General features: G+C 40.2%; 1 protein-coding gene across 1 annotated transcript; it reads right to left on the bottom strand.

Annotated features, from left to right (window-relative positions):
• Window positions 1–334: 334 nt before the first annotated feature.
• On the bottom strand, window positions 335–25,878 carry LOC143672033 (uncharacterized). The gene is made up of 9 exons (XM_077147017.1): window positions 25,815–25,878; window positions 19,659–19,739; window positions 19,020–19,189; window positions 18,154–18,299; window positions 9,548–9,829; window positions 8,560–8,665; window positions 7,993–8,101; window positions 2,651–2,776; window positions 335–465 (listed from the first exon to the last, which is right to left on the bottom strand). The coding sequence occupies exons 1-9, from the start codon at window positions 25,876–25,878 to the stop codon at window positions 443–445; spliced, it is 1,107 nt and encodes a 368-aa protein (XP_077003132.1). The 3' UTR covers window positions 335–442.

Genomic DNA, 25,878 nt, shown 5'->3' on the forward strand with positions numbered 1-25,878 from the left:
ATTCCCTGACAACAAAAGGAAAAAATAACTAAGCCTCCAAAAGACCAAGGCCTCATCCCCCTGTTGTCGGTGATTTTTTTCCATTTCTGATAGGTTGAAAATTGTGTAATACACTTGATAATGCTGTCAATCTTTAAAAAATGATATGAATCCATACGTTGAAAATTAAAACGGATCTACAGGAAAACATGGAATTAATAAACATCTTTAGGAAGGGTGCAGGACAGAAAATCAAATTGCAAACATATCTGTATATACCAGCCTAACCAAGATCTAAAAATTTCAAAAAATGATGCAATTTTCAATAGCATCAAACACCTAACAATAAATTTAACAAAAGATGTGCAAGACTTCTTTGGAGATGAGTGCTGATCTTTATTAAGACATCAAGAGTCAGGTTTCCAACATCAGAACAGTCTGTATGGTTTCATCTTGTCTTCTTTTAAAACTGAGGCTGCCCTTCACCTATAATATAAACATAATTGGGAATATTACTTAGCAGAACTTTATTAAGATGATACAGAAAATGTACAGGGGACATTAGAGCTTTATAAAGCTTTATAAAATGGACTAAAACCAGGAACCTAAAGGTGGCCCTCAAGTTTACTTCAGTTAAACCTCTGTATAGTCTCTGAAGGTAGACTTTCAGGCATTTTAACAATATTTTTATAACGTGTTATTTTTTCCAGTGGTTAAAATGAAACAAAGAGACTGTTCAAATTCAGAACAGGTCAAATAAGATGAACCTATTTAAAGGCAGTGTTAATAAGACAGCAAAAATTACATATATTTTTAGTAAAAATCCATCCAACCAAAAAACCCTAAGAAACAAAATATACACATATTTTTTAAAGTATCATATAAGTGTTTTGACTTGATGTAGTATTCTATACATACGCCATTATAATATTAACAGTTATATCACACTTGGAACTGTATAAGTGAAGTAAACAGAAACACAGGATTACGGTTGTTGTCTCCATTTTGAAAAGTACAAAACTGTTTCTTGGGGGTGGTTTAGCCTTGATGTGTTTAAGTAGGATAACCATCTGTCTCTGTTTTCACCCACAGGACTGGTGTAATAAAGAATATGCCTCCTGGGCGGGCCACGGTGGCTCAGCAGGCAAGAACGCTAGCCCGGAATGCCAGAGGACCTGGGTTCGATTCCCGGTGTCTGCCCATGTATATTAAAAAAGAATGTGTCTCTTTATATCCTTAAAAATTTCCAGTATGTACAATAAAGTATATGAATATACTAGTGCTAATCTATTACCATTATAGGTGACACCAAAATGTGAAAGAGAAATAGTACCATCTTTTACAGTCTGGCAAAATAAATAGAAGAAGAAAGGGAGAATGGAAAAAAGAAAAGAGGTAAAAAGAAAAAAGGGAAAAGGGGAAGAAAAAACGAGAAAAGACAAACAGATGGACATATATATATTATGTTTTGTCCCTAAAACATAAGTGCCTTTGAGGTACAACTGACAATCTTTAAAAATTCTTACCCGGTTTTTGTAACTCAGTTACTAGTGGGGTATACCATCTATTTCATCCAGATTTTGAAAATATTAGAGTTCAATAATGCTTTACCTTTTAATTATAAAATACATTCAATACCTGTTATTTTCTTGTCCACATTTCTTCTTTTTTTTGGGCTTTATTTATTACATGCATAATTACAAATCTGTGCCAAATGAAAATGTATAAAGCAGTGGTGACCTGGTTTTAAGTCACACAGAGAAAGGACTAGACAATTCCATTGACCCTCTGCCAAAGTCCATTCCATTGCCTTTAATATGATTGTTTCCATTTCTTACAATCTGCATGTACTTTCTTGTCCAAGTACTTTCTATTATTTGTCTCAGTATACCCTCACAACAAACCCGTGACGCAGGTAGGGCAATTAGCATTATCCCCATTTTGCAGTTGGGATTGTTCACGTTTCTATTGTATACACTTGCTCTTTGTCTATTTTCTACAAGATTATACAAACTTGCGGACCCTCTATTCACAGATACCTTTTTAAAAAGAGCAATCTTTTTGAATCAGTCATTAGTTGGAGTTTTCCTTTCTCTAATAAGTGATACATATCTGTTAAGGACCCCTTTCCTTTTCTTTTAGGTTTACTCATCTATCTTTATAGTCTATGTATTCTATGAATAGAACAACGGAATTCAAAATAGAACTGAAAATGATTTTAATATATGATTTGAACTATTTTTATAAAAGCAAAGATGGGTTAGAAGTTAAGAGATTTCCCCAGAGTCACACAAATTATGTTAGAGCTGGTACCAGAATTTACTTCAGTTCTTCAGCATATATCATATAAAGTGATGTTTATTATAAATACATGAAGTATTCTAAAAAAGTAAACCTTCATGGAAATATCTGAAAATGATTAGCTATAGGTTAAAAGACCTAAGGAGTAAGAAAATGCTTTCATATTTTATAATCCAATAATAACTTTAACCCACTCTGTTTCTACATCTGATAGTCTGTAAGTCAGGCAATTGGGGCCTAAACTACCTTTCAAATATTCTTCATATATAAACTCTATTATCAAAGTAGCAGTAACATTACCTCTTTGTTAACAATATAATATTGTGGAATATAGAAACCTCATAATATGCATTCTTAATGGATACTATACCTGCTTCTGGTATGTTAGTCGGCTCAGGGTTGGGCAGCATCTCCCCCTTGACATTTGAACCATCACCACGCTTACCCCCAGTCTTTGGCTTAGCCAGTTCCTGGAGTTCAGTTTCCAGGTCAAATTCTTAACAATAAAAAAGTTATCAGTTTAAGAAGCAAGAAGGAAATATAAATTAGGAAATGATAATATTTATCACCTCAATGCTATGAAAACAATTCCTGTAGGTTAATGTGATAATACCTATGATACAGCAGAATTCCAAGAGCATTATTTTAGGAGTCTGATGTCTCAAAAAAGCAAAGAAAGGTTTTTCAAATGTTTTCAAATATTAGCAATTTCCCCCAACAACTTAGAAGCCCCTTTTGTACTTAAGTCTTGTACTTGTTATTGTACTTGTAACATTAAATCAATGATTTGTTTGAGTCTAACTACAGTGTAAACACAAGGCAGAAATCATGTCACATTAGTACTCACACCTTCTAGCGTCATGTGTAAGCATCAATAAATGCTGAGTGAAAAAAATCTTTAAAAATACATGAAAAAGCCCAAACAGATGAACCATTTACTAAAACAACTGGTCAGTTCTTTTAAAAAACTGTCAGTGACATGATAAAGAAAGATTAACAAACTGTCCAGATTAAAGGAGCTTAAATAGACATAATGCTTAAATGCAATGTGTGATTCTGGAATAGACTCTAGATCAAAAAAAAATATTCTATTAAGGAAATTACTGGGACAACAGGGGACATACAGATTGCATAGCAATTTACTGAATTTTTTCTTTTTAATTTTTCTGAATTTGATAATTGTACAGTTTATCCAAGAAAATCACTTTCTCTTTGGATATACACACACTGAATTACTTAGGGTGAAGAATCATATCAGAAACTTAACCTAAAATATTCACTACTATTAATAATAAATTAAACATTATCAAGTGCATAAATATTTGCATGTGTATGTGTATATAGACAGGGGTGTCAGGAAGGTGGGAGGGGACAGAAGTGGATATGCAATGAATGTGGCTGACAATATTACAACTGGTGAATCTAGGTAAAAAGTATATGAGTGTTAATGCTACTAGTCTTGTAACTTCTCTGTAATGTTTAAATAAGAACAAACCATACTTCCGGAGAAGATGGCGGCTTAGTAAGAGGCGCGGGTCTTAGTTCCTCCTCCAGAAAAGCAACTAAAGAAACAGAAACAATATACAAAACAGCTCCTGGAGTCACGACAGAGACCAAAAAGACAGCGTGCCCCATTCTGGAGCAGCTGAACGGGCGGGGAGGGTCTGCTGCGGTGGGGTGCCCGAGGGGCGCACGTTTTCCCCGCCGGGGCGGCTGGCGACTGGGGTCCCCTCCGCGCGCGTGGCTCCCCGGTCTGACTGGGGGTGTTGGATGGCGGGGCCCTCCCTCACGCTTGGCGTCTCGGGCCAGCTGGGCAATTTGGAACGGCGCTCTCCCGGGCCGCAGCGGCCGGCGGCCCCCCCTCCGCGCGCGGTTTCCCGGGCCGACTGCACCGCAGACAGACGAGTGCCAAGAGCGCCACCTACTGGACAGGAAAAGAAAAACAGAGCCCAGAGATTCCACAGAAAAACCTTTCAACCAGCTGGGTCCCACACCCAGGGAAATCTGATCAAATGCCCAGACACCAGCAGAAAATAATGGATGACGCTCGGAAAATTGAAGATATGGCCCAGTCAAAGGAACAAACCAATAGTTCAAATGAGATACAGGAGCTGAGACAACTAATGCTGAATATACGAACAGAAATGGAAAAACTCTTCAAAAACCAAATCAATAAATTGAGGGAGGACATGAAGAAGACATGGGCTGAACAAAAAGAAGAAATAGAAAATCTGAAAAAACAAATCACAGAACTTATGGGAGTGAAGGACAAAGAAGAAAAAATGGAAAAAACAATGGATACCTACAATGGTAGATCTAAAGAGACAGAAGCTACAATTAGTGAACTGGAAGATGGAACATCTGAATTCCAAAAAGAAACAGAAACTATAGGGAAAAGAATGGAAAAACTTGAGCAGGGGATCAGGGAACTGAATGACAATATGAAGCGCACAAATATACGTGTTGTGGGTGTCCCAGAAGGAGAAGAGAAGGGAAAAGGAGGAGAAAAACTAATGGAAGAAATTATCACTGAAAATTTCCCAACTCTTATGAAAGACCTAAATTTACAGATCCAAGAAGTGCAGCGCACCCCAAAGAGAATAGACCCAAATAGGCGTTCTACAAGACATTTACTAGTTAGAATGTCAGAGGTCAAAGAGAAAGAGAGGATCTTGAAAGCAGCAAGAGAAAAACAATCTGTCACATACAAGGGAAACCCAATAAGACTATGTGTAGATTTCTCAGCAGAAACCATGGAAGCTAGAAGGCAGTGGGCTGATATATTTAAATTACTAAAAGAGAAAAACTGCCAACCAAGACTCCTATATCCAGCAAAATTGTCCTTCAAAAATGAAGGAGAAATTAAAACATTTATAGACAAAAAGTCACTGAGAGAATTTGTGACCAAGAGACCAGCTCTGCAAGAAATACTAAAGGGAGCACTAGAGTCAGATACGAAAAGACAGAAGAGAGAGGTATGGAGTAAAGTGTAGAAAGAAGGAAAATCAGATATGATATATATAATACAAAAGCCAAAATGGTAGAGGAAAATATTATCCAAACAGTAATAACACTAAAAGTTAATGGACTGAATTTTCCCAATCAAAAGACATAGAATGGCAGAATGGATTACGACCCAGCAATACCACTGCTAGGTATCTACTCAAAGGACTTAAGGGCAAAGACACAAACAGGCATTTGCACACCAATGTTTATAGCAGCATTATCTACAATTGCAAAGAGATGGAAATAGCCAAAATGTCCATCAACAGACGAGTGGCTAAACAAACTCTGGCGTATACCTACGATGGAATATTATGCAGCTTTAAGACAGACTAAACTTATGAAGCATGTAATAACATGGATGGACCTAGAGAACATTATGCTGAGTGAGGCTAGCCCAAAACTAAAGGACAAATACTGTATGGTCCCACTGATGTGAACCGACATTCGAGAATCAGCTTGGAATATATCATTGGTAACAGAGACCAGCAGGAGTTAGAAACAGGGTAAGATAATGGGTAATTGGAGCTGAAGGGATACAGACTGTGCAACAGGACTAGATACAAAAACTCAAAAATGGACAGCACAATAATACCTAAGTGTAATGTAACTAGGTTGGAACACTGAATGAAGCTGCACCTGAAATATGGTTTTTTGTTTGTGTGTTTGTATCTTTTGTTTTTGTTTTATTCTTTTTCCTTTTCATATATATATATATATATTTTTATTAGTATTATTATTTTAATTCTCTTCTCTGTATTAACATTCTATATCTTTTTCTGCTGTTTTGCTAGTTCTTTTCCTAAATCGATGCAAATGTACTAAGAAATGATGATCATGCATCTATGTGATAATACTAAGAATTACTGAGTGCATGTGTAGAATGGAATGATTTCTAAATGTTGTGTTAATTTCTTTTCTTTTTTTTGATTAATTAAAAAAAATTAAAAAAAATAAATAAATAATAGGGGGAACAAATGTTAAAATAGATTTAGTTTGAAATGTTAGTGATCAATGAAAGGGTCAGTAAGGGGTATGGCATGTAAAATTTTTTTTCTTTGTTATATTTTTCTGTTGTCTTTTTATTTCTTTTTCTGAATTCATGCTAATGTTCTAAGAAATGATCATGATGATGAATATGCAACTATGTGATGATATTGTGAATTGCTGAGTGTATGTGTTGGGAATGTTTGTGTTTCTTGTAATTTTTTTAATTAATAAAAAATTTAAAATGAAAAAAAAAAAGAACAAACCATAATACATCTACAATTCTCATATTTTACCCTAGTATATCAAGAACGATGAGAATCGGTTATCTAAGAAGTGTGGAATCTATACCGTGATTAGATTTTTTTTTTAGGTGCATGGTCCAGGAATTGAACCTGGGTCACCCACATGGAAGGTGAGCAATCTACCACTGAATCAGCCGTACACCCCATGGATAAGATTGTAATTAAATTTAAAATGTAATTTTCTGAAGGAGTATTAAATGGATTTGAAGGTCTATGTCAAAATATAGTCATGATATCATCATCTATGGGGGTAACCAGAAACTTAATTTGATTAAAATAAACTGAAGTTATACTTAGGTACAATGGTCCTATATGTACCTTACCATAAATGAATCCCATGTTTAACAAAATATCAAAACAACAGCATTTTTTTGGTGAATAACAGCAGAATTATTGTCTGACTGTGAGAAAGAGGAATGTGTGGTAACAAGAAATTAATTGCTGAGATAAATAAATCGCTAAAATAATCCATGGCCTGAGTTACATAAATGTTCTGCTTCAAAACACCGTGACTGGAAGAAACTTTCTGTTTCATGATAATTCTAGGTTAATCTTTCCATTTTTCTAACCATAAAGGGATTTAAGCATTTTTAAAAAGTCATACTAAAGCAGCTACCTATATGCTAGTATCTTGAATTATCAAGTCTTTAACCAAATTTACCACATAAAATTACCACTAATTAACTATTAATATCATTAACATTAATAATTATTAATTGTTATCATTAATTGAGTTCGTTTTTGGAGTCTCTATCATATTACACCGAATAGGACTTACACCTGTGCTACTACTGAGCTACCTTACTGTACAGACATTTGAGTATTAAGTGTTTTAAGCAAAATTATTCATTTTTTCCTACAGCCACATGTAGGAAGAAGAACTGAAAGACTGGAATGAAATACCAGTTCTGTCTGCAGTGCTCTTTAAGACAGAATCCCTGAGCCTAAGTTTTCTCATTTATAAAATGGGGTTAACATGCCTATGCAACCAGGCTTCACTAAAGGTTTTATGACACATTCGACTTGACACCCTACATATATTATTAAGAGTTGCTTAAGCTTTGGATACAATAACTAATAGGGCCATACACATTCAAGGAGGCCAAATCTGACTAGGGAAATGATATGCTATTTTATGACTAAAATTAAACACAGTATCCTTGGATTTGCTAATGCAGAGGTATGCCAAGTTTTCAAGAACTTAAAATAGGTCTTGAAGAAAAAAGGGGATATTCATTACAGCAAGTGACTTCACGAAACCGCAAACTATACTTTCTTCACATTCACAGCCCATTTTCAGGCAATGAATGAGATCCCTACCCAATGATTTCTTGATTTCTGTTACCGGTATGTTATAATGCATGATGTACACACACATCCCTCCCAAAACAGGCATTCTTCTTTCCCCTCATATCACCTTGGGATGCATCGGATCCTTCATCTTCTGTTTCCTGGCTAGGTAGAATATTCTGGATTTCGATTGGTGGCTCATCATGTTTCGGTTCTTCATCACCAGGCTGCTCGGCCTGGGGGGGGGGTGTAGAAATAAAATGTCTTGTTATTAATATATATCAATAATATGCATATATGTATAACACATGTATATATCCAACACACACAGATATATCCAATTACAAATAAATCTAAAGACATTTTTCCAACATGATTCTATATATTTAATCTTAAGATTACTCTCTCCACAGAGAGGCTATGTCAAGCATTTGGAAGCTATTTTAATATACGCTGGGATGGACGTGTGCATCTGTTTTTAATAAGCATGACCAGGAAGTCATAGGACGTCTTTATGGGGAGCATACAGCATCACCATCCAGACAATAAGATGGAACCATCTTGCATCATGTTTCTATCATGAGCTTCAATAATCACCTGTGATCAGCATGAAAGACCTTTATACGAGTCCGTTTATTTAACACCATCCTCCCCCAAATAAAGGTTTTGCTAGTAGAAATGTTAAAACACTCACAACTTCAACTTCAGTTGGCTGCTCAAAGCCTTGCTCATCCCATTTTTCTTCAGATTTGGGGATGGTTACGACTCGTCGACTCATCTTTCCAACCCTAAGTAGCAAACTGTGATTTGGAAAACACACTTCAGCGGATAGGTCTGTATCTTTTAAAACCCCCAAACATTTCCCAGTGTCATGATAAGCACGCATACTTTGCGGTCACACCAAATACGGCACGTGTCCCTGTCGTGACCAAGCCGGCAGAGCAATCACCCTAAAGCACATGGTAATAGGCACAGGCCTTTGCACGAGAAAAATCCATTGGTTTCAGAAATGGATTTCCCATGATGAAGACATTTAGTAAAATACCACCCGAGAATAGAAACTTAAGTGTAATACTACCAATTCTGGCATATGCCCAATGACTAGGCTCTTCCCCCCTTTGTCACTCTTCTATCCCCTCAGGAGTCATTTGGATCGGAACACACGGCCGCACGTCCTCGCTTACACATGGACTCGGGCTGTCTCCGCGCTACGCTGGCAGCACTGGGCAGCCGAGATGAACTGCGGCCGTTTCCTCACGAGGCAGCACGGCCTGCACAGTCCACACCTCAGGGACGGGACGCGGTGCCGACTCACGGCCTTCCCGCTCTTTCTCGACTGCCGCCCCGCCCCCTCCTCAGGGACCCAGTGTGGACGCCAGAAGCTCGCCCCTGCGGCAGTTGCAGGTGCCTTGCGGCTCAGAAAACTCAAACAGCGTCCCCAAGATCCGCCCCGCTTCCACTAACCCCCTCCAGCCTGCGGCCCTCATCCCAGGCTCCGGGCCCCACCACGACGCCAACGGTCATGGCGGCCGCGCCCCTCGTGAGGAGACACACGACGACCGTCGACGACCTTCCTCCTCCGAGGCCAAATGATCGCGCCGCCGGGACCCGCCCCAACCCCGCTGGCTGCCCCTCGCTCTCGCTCCCGCTTCAACTCGTGGAGGACCGCCGTGGACACCTACCCGCTAACTCTCAAGCCGGGAGAAGAAAGCAGGACGGTAGCTATCCTAGCTCCGACCACACCGCTCTGCGCTGGGATAACGGGCAAAGCTCGGCAAAGAGCATGCGCACTGAGCCCGCGCGCGTCACGGGGCGATCGTTTCCCGCCACTGCGGATCCGGATGTGGCGTCTCCTGAGGCCTGACAGGGACTGGCCGGGCTTGTCTCTTGTCACCGCACAACCCAGCTGCTGGTGGCGGGAACGTTGGGGTCGGAGGAGAAGATGCCTCTCAGAAAGCCCTGACCTGCTGGGGCAGAAATCATGATACCTATTTTTACATACGTTTAACCAATCATTTCCCTCTCTGCTTCTTGTGGTTTTTTTTGGTCATGTTTTCCATGACCTTGCCCACTCCCAGAAGCTAGACACTATATGATTTCTTGTAAATGGCATTAAAAAAAGAACAACTATAGGACAGAAAAAATATCAGTGTTTGCCAGGGACTGAGAGTGGGGAAAGAGGATTCATTGAAACTGGCATAAGGGAACATTTTGGAATGATGGGAATTTCCTGTATTTTGATTGTAGTAATGAACATGACCTAAAAAGAAGAAAACGCGGTGGTTACATTGGTCAAAAGTCATCAAGTTTACACTTAGTTTGACTTTTATTGTATATAAATTAAATCTTAATATACCTGACTTTTTCTAAAATAGAAGGAGCCTTTAAGGGAAATATTTAAATAGTGGTTAGTTTATTCCTTGTAGACCGTGAATTAATCAAGTAAAAGCTGTATTTTGGGATTCTTCACAAACCCAGTCCTCTTCCAGTTTTCCCTATGTCAATAGACGGCACCATCATACATCTTGTCACCAAACACAGAAAGCTGACCTAATCGTTACAACTGCCTCTCCTCACCTCAAGTCTAAATCCTGTCTGACTGTTTTCCACTTTTACCTTGTACATTTCTGTATAATCTGTTCATTTCTTTCCATGTCAACTGCACCCACTCTAGTCCAAAGTATCTCTATCTTATTAAATATATCCTTCTAAGACTCTCACATCCGCTACTATCACACACACACACACAGACACACACACACACATACCCATTTATTTGAAACAATACAATGCAGGCGTGTTCACTGCCTTTTAGATTAAGATTACATACCATTATAAGGCTTTCAAGGCTTGGTTCAACCCCTGTCTATCTCTCTAATGGCATTAAAAGCACAGCGTTCTCTTCCTGCCCATCTGGTAGTCAGGGGTATCTTTCACATCCTGCAATATCCCAATCTTTTCAGTTTATATTGTCTCCTTTTTCTGGAAGTCTCCTCATTTAGTTATATCTTATGTGTCCTTCACATTTCCACTCAAGTATTGCTTCTTTGGGTAAGACCTCCTTAAAAGTCCTGCTAACGCCATTTCCTCCCAAGCCTGGACTGGCTCTCTTTGGTAACACAATGACAGTAGTAAATTTTACATTTATTTGTCATCCTTTACCCTTTAGTCTGATTTACTTTAGTCTTAATTAGATAAGCTCAATTTATATCTCTAATTGAAGTCTGATCTCTTTTTCAGTTTTTTAAACAGTTGCTATATGGGGTAATGTTGACTTTCAGAGCTGCAAGACTCTAGCTCTATATGTCAAGTGTCACACAGATACCCAAAGTTCCAGGGAATGACCACATTATACACAAAAAGCTCAGCATCTCAGAATGTAGAAATAACAATTACAACTCCAGAATAGATTTGACTGCTATAAGAGCTTACAATCTCGGACCCTTTACAATAGGCCTTAACCTGATAATCTGTGCTCTTGAATTCAGTTTTCAGTGTTTGCACGTTATAGCTAGTCCATCACATTGTAATATTTGCATTTCCATTTCTGGTTATTTCACTCAGCATTCTGTCCTCAAGTTTCATTTACCTAGTTGCATGCTTCACAACTTCATTCCTTCTTGCAGCCGCTCAATATTCCATTGTATGTGTACACCACAGTTTGACCTTCCGTTCATCAGTTGGTGCACCCTTAAGCCACCTCCTTCCATTGCAAATCACGAATACTGCCTCCATGAATACCAGAGTGCAAATATCCATTCGTGTCCCTGCTTTCAGCTCTTCCAAGTATGGACTTAATAATGGAGTTGCAGGATCATATGGCAACCCTATGCTTAGCCTCGCTTGAAACCACACCCTGCCCTCCAGAGGGGCTGCATCACTCAGCTTCCCTACCAACAGTGAATAGAACAGTCGATAGTTGTATCTCTCTCCACAGTTTTAAAACAATTTCATTCCTACACCATACAATCCATCCTACGTAAACAATCAGTAGTTTCCAGTATAGTCAAATAGTTATACATTCACCACCACAATCTATATGAGGACATTTCCATTTCTTCCACAAAGAAAGAAGAGGAAAAAATGAAGAATAAAAAAATATAAAATAAAGGAAATACAAAAGAGAAACAAAAATACCACCAAGAATCCTACACACCTCCCTTATAAACCCCCTTATTGATTTTTAGCTTTGATGTATTGCCTCTAGTAGAGTTAATGGAAGCATGTTACTATGTTACTGTTAACTATAGATAGTAGTTTGCATTGATTGCATTTTTTGTATATACCATCCTATTTTCAGCACCTTGCAATGTTGACATTCATTTGTTCTCCCTCATATAAAAACATTCTTACATTTGTACATTTAATCAACAATCATTGTCACGCTAGGTTTCCCTAAGTTGTACAGTTCTAGTCTTTATCGTCTGGGTTTCCTTCTGGTGTCATACATGCCCCTAGCCTTTCTCTTTCAATCACACTCACACTCAGCTTTTTTCAGTGTACTTACAATGCTGTGCTACCATCGGATAGTACTGTGCTATCCATTTCTGGATCTTTACAGTCAATCCTGTTGAGCATTCTGTACTCCTTCAGCATCAAATACTCAATCTCTACCCTCTTTCTATCTCCTGATAATCAGTGTTCTCAACTCATACTCTCAGAGTTTGTTCATTAATGTTAGGTGATAGTAGTGAGACCATATAGTGGTTGTCCTTTTGTTTCTGGCTAATTATGCTCAACATAATGTCCTCAAGTTTCATTCATGTTGTTGCATGCATCAGGACTTGCTCTGTATCCTTACTGATAGTCTTCATTTCTACACTTTTCTCGAAAACCTCTCTCTCCTGTATTTTCCTGTCTGCCTTTAGTGTTCCCTTTGGAATTTCTTGTAGAGAAGGTTCCTTGTTCACCAACTCTCTCGGTGTCTGTTTGTCTGAAAATAGTTTAAACTCTCCCTCAGGTTTGAAGAACTGTTTTGTTGGATATAGAATATTTGGTTGGCAGTTTTTCTCTTTCATTATCTTAAATATAGCATAGCACTGCATTCTTGCTTCCATGGTTTCTGCTGAGAAATCTGTACATAGTCTTATAGTGTTTCCCTTGTATGTGATGATTTGTTTTTCTGTTGCTGCTTTCAGAATTCTTTGTCTTTGACAATCTGATTAGTAAGTGTCCTGGAGTATGTCTATTTAGATCTATTCTGTTTGGGGTACACTGCACTTCTTGGATCTGTAATTTTATGTCTCTCATAGGAGATGGGAAATTTTCAGTGATAATTTCCTCCCTTATTCTTTCTGCCCCCTTTCCCTTCTCTTCTCCTGCTGGAACACCCATAACACATATATTCATATGCTTCATGTTGTCATTTAATTCCCTGAGATCCTGCTCATAATTTTTCAAATATTTTCCCTATCTGTTCTTTTGTGTGTAGGATTTCAGATGTCCTGTCCTCTAGTTCACTAATCCGTTCTTTGGTCTCTTCGAATCTGCAATAGTATGTCCCCATTGTGTTTTTCATCTTCTCTATTGTGCCTTTTATTCCCTTAAGTTCTGCCATTTGTCTTTTCTAGCTTTGTAGTTCTTCTTTATGGTCACCCAATGTCTTCTTTATCCTTCATCTCTTTGCCATATCTTCTTCAACTTGTCGATTTAATTTTTCATTTGATTTAGTATATTTGTTTGTATCTCTTTGATTAGTTGTTTCAACTCCTGTGTCTTGATTAAAGTGTTAGTTTGCCCCTTTGACTGGGTTTTTCCTTGTATGATTCATAATTTTTTGCTGGTGTCTAAGCATTTGATTTCCTTCATTAATTTACTCTGGAGGTCATTTTCACTCTTTTACTTAGGGCATTCTTGTTGGTTGGCTTTGTTCTCTATCTTTTCTTTGGCGTTCAGCTGAACTGATTCTAGACATTTAGCATAGCGTGTTTAATAGATCAGAATTTTTCAGCTCTTGCTGTTCTGGTTCTTGCCCTGCCTATTTGGAACCTTTTTTTTCAGGAGGGTCTTCCCAGAAATGTTTCACCCCAATCAGGTTTTCCCAAAACAGAGAGGCCTATGTCTCAGGAGGAGGGTGTAATCAGTATCAAGTTTCTTTGAGTGTGAGTTGCATCAGGTTGTCAGACCGTGAAGCCTCCAGTCTCTGTGCTTTTCCTATCATGCTCAGTACGTGGTGTATGTCAGCATGCATCTCCCACCAGTGTAAAGTGGTGCAGTGCCTTTAATTCTCAGCAGACCTTGTGCGTGTCAGGGATGTCATTGAGACAGAGGCTGAGATAGAAGGCATGCTTCTATTTTGGTTTTTGGTTTTCAGCCCTGGGGATCTGAATTCTCTAAATGAGGGCTGCCATTTGAGCTGGGCACACCCCACCCCTTTACTTGTGGAAGATATGCCCTTTAGGGAATTATCTCCTTCACTTGAACAGTTCCTTTGTCTCTCAGACCTATCTTAACTCTGACCTTACCTGGTTAAGTGCTCACAATTGATATGCCTGAGGCATTTTCTAATGAGCTACTTAGAATAGTTAAAAAGAAAAAAAAGAAATCCCTTTTCAGAGCCAGTTTCCTGCCCCAAAATTTCACCAGTCAAGAACCAGAGTTGGTACCCAGCTCTATGTGCCCCTTTTCTTGGAACCCAACCTTTTCAAATATTCTAAGCTGGGTTACCTCCAAAACCTCCTTGTTTCTTCCTGTCAACCCCACCTCAACTCTTCTAGGAGAGCCCTCAAGTTTCCTTTCCTGCTTGCTCTGGGTTTATCTGTGCTTGGAATTTGTATTCAGAGGTCCAAATTTGTTAATTAAAACTGTAATTCAATTAGAATCTGGTTGAGCTTCCTTCCCTTGCTCCTAGCAGAGACTGCTTCTTTTCCCCATGGGTAAGTGTTTGCAACTCAGCCTGCTATGCCAGTGGAGGGGGGGCGGTGACACCAGGCTACACAATTTGGGGGCTTTATCTACAGTTATGTGCTATGATCTCAGCCTTTCCACCCGTTCCATAGTGGTGTATGATGTGTATCCGGTCACAGTTGTCCCCTCAAAGTGGTTCCAGACAGTTTCTGGCTATTTACTAATTGCTCTGGAGGACCAAATCAGTTCCACACCTCCCTCTTGTCCTGCCTGTCACATTGTTTTATGATGTCATCATTACCATGACACCAAAATTGGATAAATGACACAAGAATTGAAAACTACTCTCTATTTTTCCCCATGAATATAGATGCAAAAACCTTCAACAAGATATTAGAAAATTAAATCCAATAATATATAAGAGAAATAATACAGTATGACCAGATATATCTTGAGAATCCAAATCTAGCTCACTATTTGAAAATCAATTAACATGATCCAGTATAAAGAAAAAGAAGCCCATGATCATATTAGTCATACTGAGAAACCATTTGACAAAACTGAACAACTATGCATGGTAAAAACACTCATCAAAACAAGAATATTAAGGAACATAGAGCATCTACAAGAAAACCCTACACTCTACTTCATATTTAATGAAGAAAGATTAAATGCCATCTCCCTAAGACTAGGAATGTGGTAAGGATGTACAGTCTCACCCCCTCTCTTCAACATTGTCCTGGAAATTCTAGTAAGTTAAACTGCTCCAATTTGCTATGGCATGATTATTTAGATAGAAAATTCCTTAGGATCTTTAAAACAAATACTCTAAACCTAATAAGTGAGGTTATCAATGTCGCAGAGTACAAGTTCAAGACACAAAGCCCAGCCACATTTCTATATCCTAGCAAAGAACAATGCAAAACAAAATTAAGAAAACAACACAGTAACATTTATAATAGCTCTCCCTCAAATCTAACAAAACGTGCAGTATGGTAAAAACACACTAATGGAAGAAATTAAAGTGAACCTAAATAAATGGAGAGACATAACTGTGTTCATGGGTTGACAGACTCAGTAAAGTTGTTAATTGTCCTCAAATTGATTTCTAGATTACATGAAGTTGCAATTAAAATGCTAGCAGTTTTTTTAGATGCAGACTAATGTATTCTAATATTCATAGTAAGTGACAAAGGAATTAGAATAGCCCAAATAATTTTGAAAATGAAGAGCAAAACTTGGAAGTCTAACATCAATTTCAAAAATTATGATAAATATACAGTAATCAATAAAGTGCAGCATTGACAAAGAGACAGACACACCTTTGTGAAAAAACAGTTCATCTTATTTGTGTGGGACATTTAATGGAAAGAGGCCAGTGTTTTCAACAAATGGTTGTTGGACATCTATGAAAACCGATGTTCCCACAAAAACCGTATTTATGGCAGTTCTATTCATAATCACCTCAAATTGGGAAGAACCCAATGCCCCTCAAAGGAGGAATAGACAAACTATGGTACTTTCATATAATGGAATGTTACTCAGCAATGAAAGAATGAACTATTGATACATTCAACAACTTCGATGAAACTCAGTGGCATTATGCTAAGTGAAGAAGTCATTGTCAAATGACTGTATGATGTATCATTCCATTTATATGAAATCCTTGAAAAGACGAAAGTATAGTGACTGAGAACAGATCAGTGGTTGCCAGGTCTTAGGGGTAGGGGTAGGGGTGACTAAAAATGTGTAGCTCGAGGGAGTTCTTTGGGGGCGTTGGAACTGCTCTGCATCCTGTTTGTGGTGGTGATTACACAAATTTATAATCTGTTAAAATTCATGGAACTGTCCACTCCAAAATGTCAGTTTCACTGTATGATAATGCTTTAAAAATAAAACAGTTCACCAATCAGGCAGGTGACAATTCGTTCTTTCTGTAAAACTGTTTGAAAACAGTTGTACGTTGTGCCTAAGCGCGAATTTTGTTTCTGAACTCTATGTAAGAGGATTCATATAGTGTGTCCTATGCTGTATCTGGCTTTGACCAGACCCGCGGGACAGTCGAACCTGGACCTGAGGGAGGGAGCGAGAACAAATGGGACAAAAGACACAAAGAATGGAGACAAGACAGGATTCTGATCAAGTCTCAATTTATTGAGGGCAAATCCAGGGTATTTATCCAGCGGGACGGGGGAAGTGCCTTGTATCAGGCGTTAGCAGGTGATAGGCATTGCACGGTGGCTAGGCCAATCCGCAGAAACTAAGATAGCAAAGGCGGACCAGCCGAGGCTAGTCAGCAGATTTCTGGGCAGAGCAGAGCAGACATAAGAAAATAGAAACTTTACTTGAGATAAAAACTTAACTTGAGTTAGTATCCAAGATGGTGTTGGACCACAAGGCGGTCAGTAGATGGCGTCAGACACCAAGCTGATGGCCGGCACACTGCCTGTGCCTTAAGAGGCTTCCCACATGGCTTCTATGACTTAACAATTTTTTTTTTTACGTGGGCAGGCACTGGGAATCAAACCCAGGTCTCCAGCACAGCAGGTGAGAACGCTGCCTACTGAGCCACGGTGGCCTGCCCTCACTTAACAGTTTGACTCTGTGGCTTAATTCATGTAGTATTCCATGGTGGGACTACAACACAATTTTATTTCATTTATGCATTTTCTTATTGATGTATAATTGGTTCGTTTCAGGTTTTTGCTATTACAAGTAGTTACTATATGAATGTTGCTGTATCTCTTCCAGGGTTACATGTATGTACAGGGATGCTCAACACAGCTAGTTCAGGATCTCAAAAGTACTACCTAAACATCCAATAGGACAAGGACTGAATAAATTATCGCTATAATAAATAATCATTTATTATAATAAAAAATCATGTCAATATGCCTGAACCACTGTTTGGATAAGTTACATAAGTATTAAAACAGTGGCTGTTGTGACAATAACACATGGTTCTGGAGACTGCAGACGGGTCGCAGTAATCAATGGGCAGTGAGCTCATTGAGTTCATCTCGGGGACCTGCATGGGCAGAGATGAGGACAAACCGGAAGGAGCCAGCAACATCGACAGCTGGCCAGCCCCAGAGCCCTAGCAAGAGGACATTAACTGTTTCCAGGGCCCAAGGTTCTGTTTGGAGCCTCAGACCTTCCCCATTTGCTAAGTGCCCTAAGTACTTCCAGGAAGACATCCCCTGGCTGTGCCTGAGGTGGCCCAAGTCAGCCCTTCCCCACTAACTCTGATTCACTGCTCCTCATTTTGGTCCAAATCTGCCCTCTCATGGCTTCAGAGCCCCCTCCATTCACAAGCATCCCTGCATGCCAGTGGTGATATTATGCCCATGGTACAAGTGAGGAGATTGAGACTCATTCAGGGCATGAGCTGGCACCTGACATGGCAGGTCCGTGGGCAGGTGGTAGGAGGGCTGTCCCTCACCTCAGAGATGTGCAACCCTTCAAGCCATCTGGAGCTTTTCTTCCTCCTCCTTGGAGTAGTTCTCCAAACTTGTGTCTCCCCAAGACCCACAGGCCTGATGCATCTACTTGCCCCAAGCTAGGAGTTCTCGACCCAACATCCACGCCCTGGATAGGGACCGAGTGGGGACAGAAGTGGCAACTAGCCAGAATCTTGCTGGAGGGTGTGTTCTAGTTTGCTAGCTGCTGGAATGCAATATACCAGAAACGGAATGGCTTTTAAAAAGGGGAATTTAATGAGTTGCTAGTTTACAGTTCTAAGGCCGAGAAAATGTCCAATCAAAGCAAGTCTATAGAAGTGTCCAATCAAAGGCATCCAGGGAAAGACACCCTGGTTCAAGAAGGCCGATGAAGTTCAGGGTTTCTCTCTCAAGTGAGAAGGCACATGGCAAACACAGTCAGGGCTTCTCTCTCAGCTGGAAGGGCACATGGCAAATATGGCGTCATCTGCTAGCTTTCTCTCCTGGCTTCCTATTTCATGAAGCTCCCCGGGAGGCATCTTCCTTCTTCATCTCCAAAGGTCACTGGCTGGTGGACTCTCTGCTTCGTGGTGCGGCAGCATTCTCTGCCCTCTCTGAGTCTCTCATTCTCCAAAATGTTTCCTCTTTTATAGGACTTCAGAAACTAATCAAGAAACACTCAAATGGGTAGAGACATGTCATCCCCTAATCCAGTTTAACAACCATTCTTAACTAAATCTCATCAGTCAGGGAGATGATCTCATTACAGTTTCAAACATACAGTATCGAATAGAGATTATTCTACCTTTATGAAATGGGATTTATATTAAAACATGGCTTTTCTTAGGGGGCATGCTTCCTTTCAAACCAGCACACGGTGGGTGATCTTTTCTAAAACCCCAAGCTTTTTGGGGCTGTGCCCAGCACCTTCAGGATCCAGGGATGTGCCCTCAGGACTGGCCAAGCCATAGGTCAACCTGGCCTGGGGTCCAGGCCCCAGACCCAGTCCATCTTGCAGAAAAACGCACGTGATGCAACCTGGAAATAAGAAATAGGAGCTGAGAAATGTGAGAACCTCCTAACCATGGAAATGAGCTTGTAGAAGGAGGAAGAAGGGGAGGCCTTCTGTAGAAGACCCAGAGCAGCACGGACTGAACTTGGGCCCTTCAGGAGGAAGGGGCAGAGCTGGCCCAAGGCTGTCCCCAGCTGTCCACCCCAGACCTGGTGCTCTCGTCCCAGAGGCCTCAGGCCCCCCAGATGTGACTGTTTCATCCTCTGCCTACTCTGAGGCTGCTCCTGCCTTGGAGATGAGAAGCCTGTGCTGGAAAAGGTGGGTATGCCTGTGACTTGGCCATCTGTGGCTGAGCCAGGCAGGGTGACGCCAAGACTCAACAGCTGACCTTGGTTATCCATGGGGCCACGTGGGCCACTCATGTCTATTCTTCTCTTACTGAATGAAAAAGTCACACTGACCTGTCTGGGAAGCTCGATTTGGATGTAGACTCACCCTGCACCACAGACATCAGGACAGGTAGTGGAAGGGTTGTGGGATGTAGGTAGGTGGCAGAGCCAGGTGGAGGGCCGAGGGCTGAGGCAGAGAGAGCAGGGGACACAGTGCAATTAACGTACTGGGCTTAGTAACAAGGAGGAGGAGAGAAAGGACGATCAGGAAGATCCCCCTGCAAAGGACGGTGCTCAGGGCTGGAGAGAACACAAGGCCATCTGGGCTTCAGTTTCTTCATCTATAATTTATAGAGGTGGGGTTGTTGGGAGAAAGACCTGATTCATGTGAAAGGATCAACCAGTGTCTGACACGTAGAGAGTATTGTTATTGCTACGATGACAGGAATCACTCTATGTTAACTGGCTGGTGATGTGTTGTTCTCTCCCATGGCATGGGGACCTCACTCCGTTCGTAGGCCCAGTGTGGGGACAATCACAGTCACCACAAAGGCCTGCGGTAATGGCCTCCCAGAAATGTCCGCATTCTAATCCTCAGAACTTATAAATATGTTAACTTATGAGGCTAAGGGGTCTTTGAATGTGATTACTTTAAGGGTGGTGATATGGGGAGCATATGACGTATTATCTAGGTAGGCCCACTGACACTTTATTTTGTCTCATTTCACTCTTCCCCCTTTTGGTCAAGAAGGTTTTCTCAATCCCTTGATGCTGGGTCTCAGCTCATTCTAGGGTTTCTGTCCCACGTTGCCAGGAAGGTCCACACCCCTGGGAGTCATGTGTGAATTGTTCTTCTTGTTCGACCTGAGAATATATAAAACATAAAAAATACATTTTAGTGAATACTGATAAAATACACATCTCAATGGTCTCCTGAGCCCCTTCCAAATCACAGTGTCCTTGTTCTCCCTGCCGCATCTTCTTTGTGCCTTCTTCCTCCCTCCGGTTCCTTTGCCGTTATTGAATACTCAGCCACCTCAAAATTAGAAATGCTACTTATGGCCATGTTTTTTTTTACCTTAGTTTTTTTTTTTTCTTTTTTTTTTTTACATGGGCAGGCACCGGGAATCGAACCCGGGTCCTCTGGCATGGCAGGCAAGCATTCTTGCCTGCTGAGCCACCGTGGCCCGCCCTGCCATGCCATGGTTTTATATTATATTTCTTACTGCAGTTTTGGACACTGACAAAACTATCAGATCAGGAGAAAGCCACAAACACTTCCAGCCTGGATTTCTGAATGTGACAATGTTTCTCATCCTGTATATAAATATCTAACCCCATCATCAATTTTACATTTTCATTACCAAAGAAAAGAAAGAAAAATAAAAAGTAAACCCAAATCCTCCCACGCTCCTTAACCCCTCCTATTATTGATCTATAGTATTGGTGTAGTACATTTGTTATTGTTGATGAAACAGTATTAAAATATTACTGTCAACCATAGTCCGTACTTTGCAATAGGTACTGTTCTAGTTTGCTAGCTGCCGGAATGCAACACACCAGAGACGGATTGGCTTTTAATAAAAGGGGATTTATTTTGTTAGTTCTTCAGAGGAAAGGCAGCTAACTTTGCACTGAGGTTCTTTCTTACATGTAAGGCACAGGATGGTCTCTGCTGGTCTTCTCTCCAGGCCCCTGGGTTCCAACAACTTTCCCAGGGGTGACTTCTTTCTGCATCTCCAAAGACCTGGGCTGAGCTGCAAGTGCTTAGATGAGGAATGCTGAGCTGCTTAGGCTGTGCTAAGTTGCGCTCTCTCATTTAAGCACCAGCCAATTAAGTTAAACGTCACTCATTGCAGCAGACACACCTCCTAGCTGACTGTAGATGTAATCAGCAACAGATGAGGTTCACGTACCATTAGCTTGTGTCCGCAGCAACAGAACTAGGTATGCTCACCTGGCCAAGTTGACAACTGAATCTAACTAACACAGGTACATTTTCCCTATATACCCTATATTATTAACCCCTCATAATAGTATCATACATTTATTCTAGTTTATGAAAGAGCTCTTTAATGCTTGTACAGTTAATCATGGGCACTGTCCACCACAAGATTCACTGTGGTATGCATTTCCATGTTTTAACCTCCAACCTTCCTCCTGGTGACATGCATGGCTCTAAACTTCCCCTTTCCTCCATATTCACACACCATTCAGCACTGTTAATTTTTTCCAAATACCGTGCTACCATCACCTCTGTCCATATCGAAACGTTTAAGTTCAACTTTGTTAAAACATCCAGCACAGATTAAGCAAGCATTCCGTATTCTTTAGCCTCTTTCTATATCCTGGTAACTTTTTCTAAAATGCAATTTTATTGAAATATGTTATATATTCACATACCATACAATCATCCAAATTGTACCATCTTCACAGTATCATCAAAAACTGTGCATTCATCATCAAATCGATTTTTGAACATTTTCATTACTCCAAAAAAATAAAAATAAGAACAAAAATAAAAATAAAAGTGAAAAAGAACACTCAAAACATCCCATGCCACCTCCCTCCTATGATTTATTCATTTTTTGTTTTTTTTTTCTTACTCATCTATCCATACATTGGATAAAGGGAGCATCAATCACAAGGTTTTCACAATCACTGTCACACCTTAAAAATTCTATGGTTATTTAATCATATTTAAGGATAAAGGTTATTGATTATAGTTCAACAGTTTCAGATATTTCCCTCTAGCTACTCCAATACATCAAAAACTGTAAAGGTGGCTGTCTATATCCTGCATGAGAATAACCTCCAAAATGATCTCTTGGCTCTATTTGAAATCTCTCAGCCACTGAAACCTTATTTTGTTTAATTTCTCTTCGCCCTTTTCATCAACAAGTTTTTCTCACTCTTGACTCAGGACCAGGCTCACCCATGGGAATCATGTCCCACATTACTAGAGATATTTACACCCCAGGGCCATGTCTCATGTACACAGGAGGGCAGTGAGTTCACCTGTGGAGTTGGCTTAGACAGAGAGGGTGCATCTGGGGGTGACTCATAGGCAAAATCATAAGTAGGCTTAGCTTCTCCTTTGTAGGAATAAGTTTTATAAGGGCAAACCCCAAGATCAAGGGCAAGGCCCATCAAATTGGCAGTCTACAATGACTGCAAGAATATCAGTTCTTCCAAAGGTGGGGAAGTTTAATATTTCAATCATTTTCCCCAGCTCCTCAAGGGAACTTTGCATATACTTTTAAATCTTCTGCCCGCATTACTCTGGGATGTACCAGGGCATCACACCAACCTATACAGACCAACAAGATCCTATTCAAGATTCTTGATTCCATGTAATTCGAGTGTTCGAATAAGCTGACAAAACAAGTTAGATTAGATAGTGTGCTACCAAAAATATAAATTTTGCACCAAATAAACATCTCTTCCTTTGGTTTCACACAGAAGTTGAAGTCAATATCATCTTTTACCCTTTAGTCTGTGTCACCTTAGTCCTACCTGGATCAGCTCCGTTCATATCTCTAATTGAAGTTTGATCACTTATTCAGTGTTTTTAACAGTTATTGTATGGGGTAATGCTTACTTTCATAGCTGTAGAACTCTAGCTCTGAGTCTCAGGTGTCACACAAATACTCAAAGTTCCAGGGAACCACCAAGTTATATATAAAGAGCACAGCATCTCAGAATTTAGAAATAATAGTTACAACTCCGGAATTGATGTGACTGCTGTGAGAGCTTACAATCTAGGAACCTTTACAATAGGCCCCAAACTGATAAACTATACTCTCAAATTCAGTTCTCAGAGTTTGCACATTATAGTTAGTCCATATTAGTGAGGCATAGTTTTATTTGTCTTTTCATTTCTGGCTTATTTCATTCAACACACTGTCCTCAAGGTCCATTCACCTAGCTGCATATCTCATGGCTTCATTCCTTCTTGCAGCCTCTCAATAGCCCATTGAATGTATACACCACAGTTCCCCCTTCCGTTCTTCAGTCCATGTATCCTTAGCTCACCTCCATCCATTGCAAATGGTGAACACTGCCACCATAAACATCAGTGTAAAAAATGTCCATTCTCAGTTCCTCCAAGTATATCCTAACTAACTGCAGGGTTCGAGATCATACAGCAACCCCACCCCTAGCCTCCTGCAGTGCCAGCACACTGCCCTACAGAGGAGCTGTGCCTCTACTTACTTACAACAGTGAATGGGTACATCTCTCCACATTTTCTACAGTATTTGTATCTTTCTGTTCGTTTTTAAAAGGTTTTATTCAGACATCATACAATCCAATTGTGCCGGCTTGGAAGTACTATGTACCCCAGAAAAGCCATGTTTTAATTTTGATTCAATTTAGTCAGAGCAACTGTTGCTTTTAATCCTGATTCAATACTGCAGGTGGGAAAATTTTCAGAAGATTTTTCTCCACAGATATGTGACATACCCAACTGTGGGTGTGACCTATTGATTAGATGGAGATGTGACTTCATCCATTCCAGGTGGGTCTTGATTTGTTTATTGGAATCCTTTAAAAGAAGAAGCATTTGGAAGAGAGCCAGAAACAACAGAAGCCTCAGAGCCAACAGAAACTTCACAGCAGAGCTGATACTGATGCGGACACATGGAGAATAGAGACACGGATGTGTGAAGATGCTTGGAGGCCAGAAGACTTTGCCATGAGATGTTAAGCAAGCCAGTACCTGGAGAGAGCCAAGGGAAGCCAAGACATGAAAGCCAGCTCCAGAGAAGCAAAGTGAGGAACCCCCACAGGGACAGAAGCAAAAAGCCTCAGAGCCCAGGAGCAACTGACCAGCAGATGCCAGCCATGTGCCTTCCCAACTGACAGAGGTGTTCCTGATCCATCGGCCTTTCTTGAGTGAAGGTAATCTCTTGTTGGTGCCTTCATTTGGACACTTTCACTTCCTTAGAACTCTAAACGTGTGACTTATTAAATTCCCCTTTATAAAAGCCATTCCAGTTCTGGTGTATCACATCCCAGTAGCTTGCAAACTAATACAGATTTTGGTACCAGAGAAGTGGGGTGCTGGGATTTGCAAATACCAAACACATTGGAATGGCTTTTTAAATGGAAAAGGGAAGACTCTGAAAAATTGTGGGGAGTTTAGAAGGAAAGGCCTGAATTGCTTTGAAGAGACTGTTAGTAGAAATATGGACTCTAAAGATACCTCTGATGAGCCTTTAAATAGAAATGATGAACAAGTTGTTCCAAACTGGAAGGAAGGCATTCTTTGTAGATGGAAGGCAGAATTTGAGAGCGATGAACTTGGATATTTTGTAGATGAAATTTCCAAACTAAATGTGGAAAATGCAGTCTGGCTGCTCCTTTAAGTTTATAGTAAATTGTGAGAGGAAAGAAATAACTTGAGAACTGAACTCTTACCTTCACAGAGATAATTTAAATAATAATAATAATAATGTACTCTGAGTGCTTTTGAGAATAGGAGTATTATTATCCCCTTCTACATTATGCTACTGCTGCTACCATTACTATAAATGACCATATACCCAAATGCTCATAGCTCTCCACTCCTGCCATGGTATGCCCTCTTTCCAAGTCCACAGCTATGTCTTCCTCAGGAGTTCCCTACAATTTCAGTTGATGGTGGAAGAGAAAACTCAGGCCTAGATTACAGAAGTTTCTGCAAAATATGCAGATGTCACCTGAAAGTGGACAGCTGTACCCTATAGCTCCTTTCTGGGGCATCCCTGAAAGACGGTGGTGAAGGGAAATCATCCTAGTGGGCAGAACTTCACATAGTGTACATGGGTGTTCATTTTTCCTAGAAGGAGAAATAGCTAGAGGCACATTTGTAGAGACCAACACCAGCTCCTAATATGGCACCATTCCCCAAGGTGATTAGCCTGCTACCTGGTGGCAGATTGATTATATTCAACCACTTTCATCATGGAAGGGGAAGCAATTTATTCTAACTGGAATAAACACATACTCTGGATATGGGTTTGCCTTTCTTGCTTACAATGTTTCTGCCTAAACTACCATCTGTGGACATAGGGAATGCCTTATGCACCATCATAGTAGTCCACACAGCATTGCTTCTGATCAAGGAAACTACTTCATGCCAAAAAGTGTGGGAATGGGCACATGCTCATGGAATTCTCTGGTCTTATCATGTTCCCCATCATACTGAAGCATCTGGATTTACAGAATAGCGGAATGGCCTTTTGAAGACTGAATTATGGTGCCAAAGAGGTGGCAATACCTTGCAGGGCAGGAGCAATGTTCTTTAGGAGGCTGGATATGCTCTTAACCAGTGCCCACTCCAT

The sequence above is a fragment of the Tamandua tetradactyla genome, chromosome X (genome assembly GCF_023851605.1).
Source record: "Tamandua tetradactyla isolate mTamTet1 chromosome X, mTamTet1.pri, whole genome shotgun sequence".
In the NCBI taxonomy this organism is placed as follows: Eukaryota; Metazoa; Chordata; class Mammalia; order Pilosa; family Myrmecophagidae; genus Tamandua; species Tamandua tetradactyla.

Bases quoted from the DNA above. Each gene is read 5' to 3' on its own strand.
- LOC143672033 (XM_077147017.1), bottom strand. From the start codon at position 25,878: ATGGAGTGGGCACTGGTTAAGAGCATATCCAGCCTCCTAAAGAACATT. The intron at 9,830-18,153 runs GTGAGGGACAGC...CTGCCCCAGCAG, and splicing joins AAGGGTTGCACATCTCTGAG to GTCAGGGCTTTCTGAGAGGC. The intron at 2,777-7,992 runs GTGATATGAGGG...TTTATTGTTAAG, and splicing joins AGGATCCGATGCATCCCAAG to AATTTGACCTGGAAACTGAA.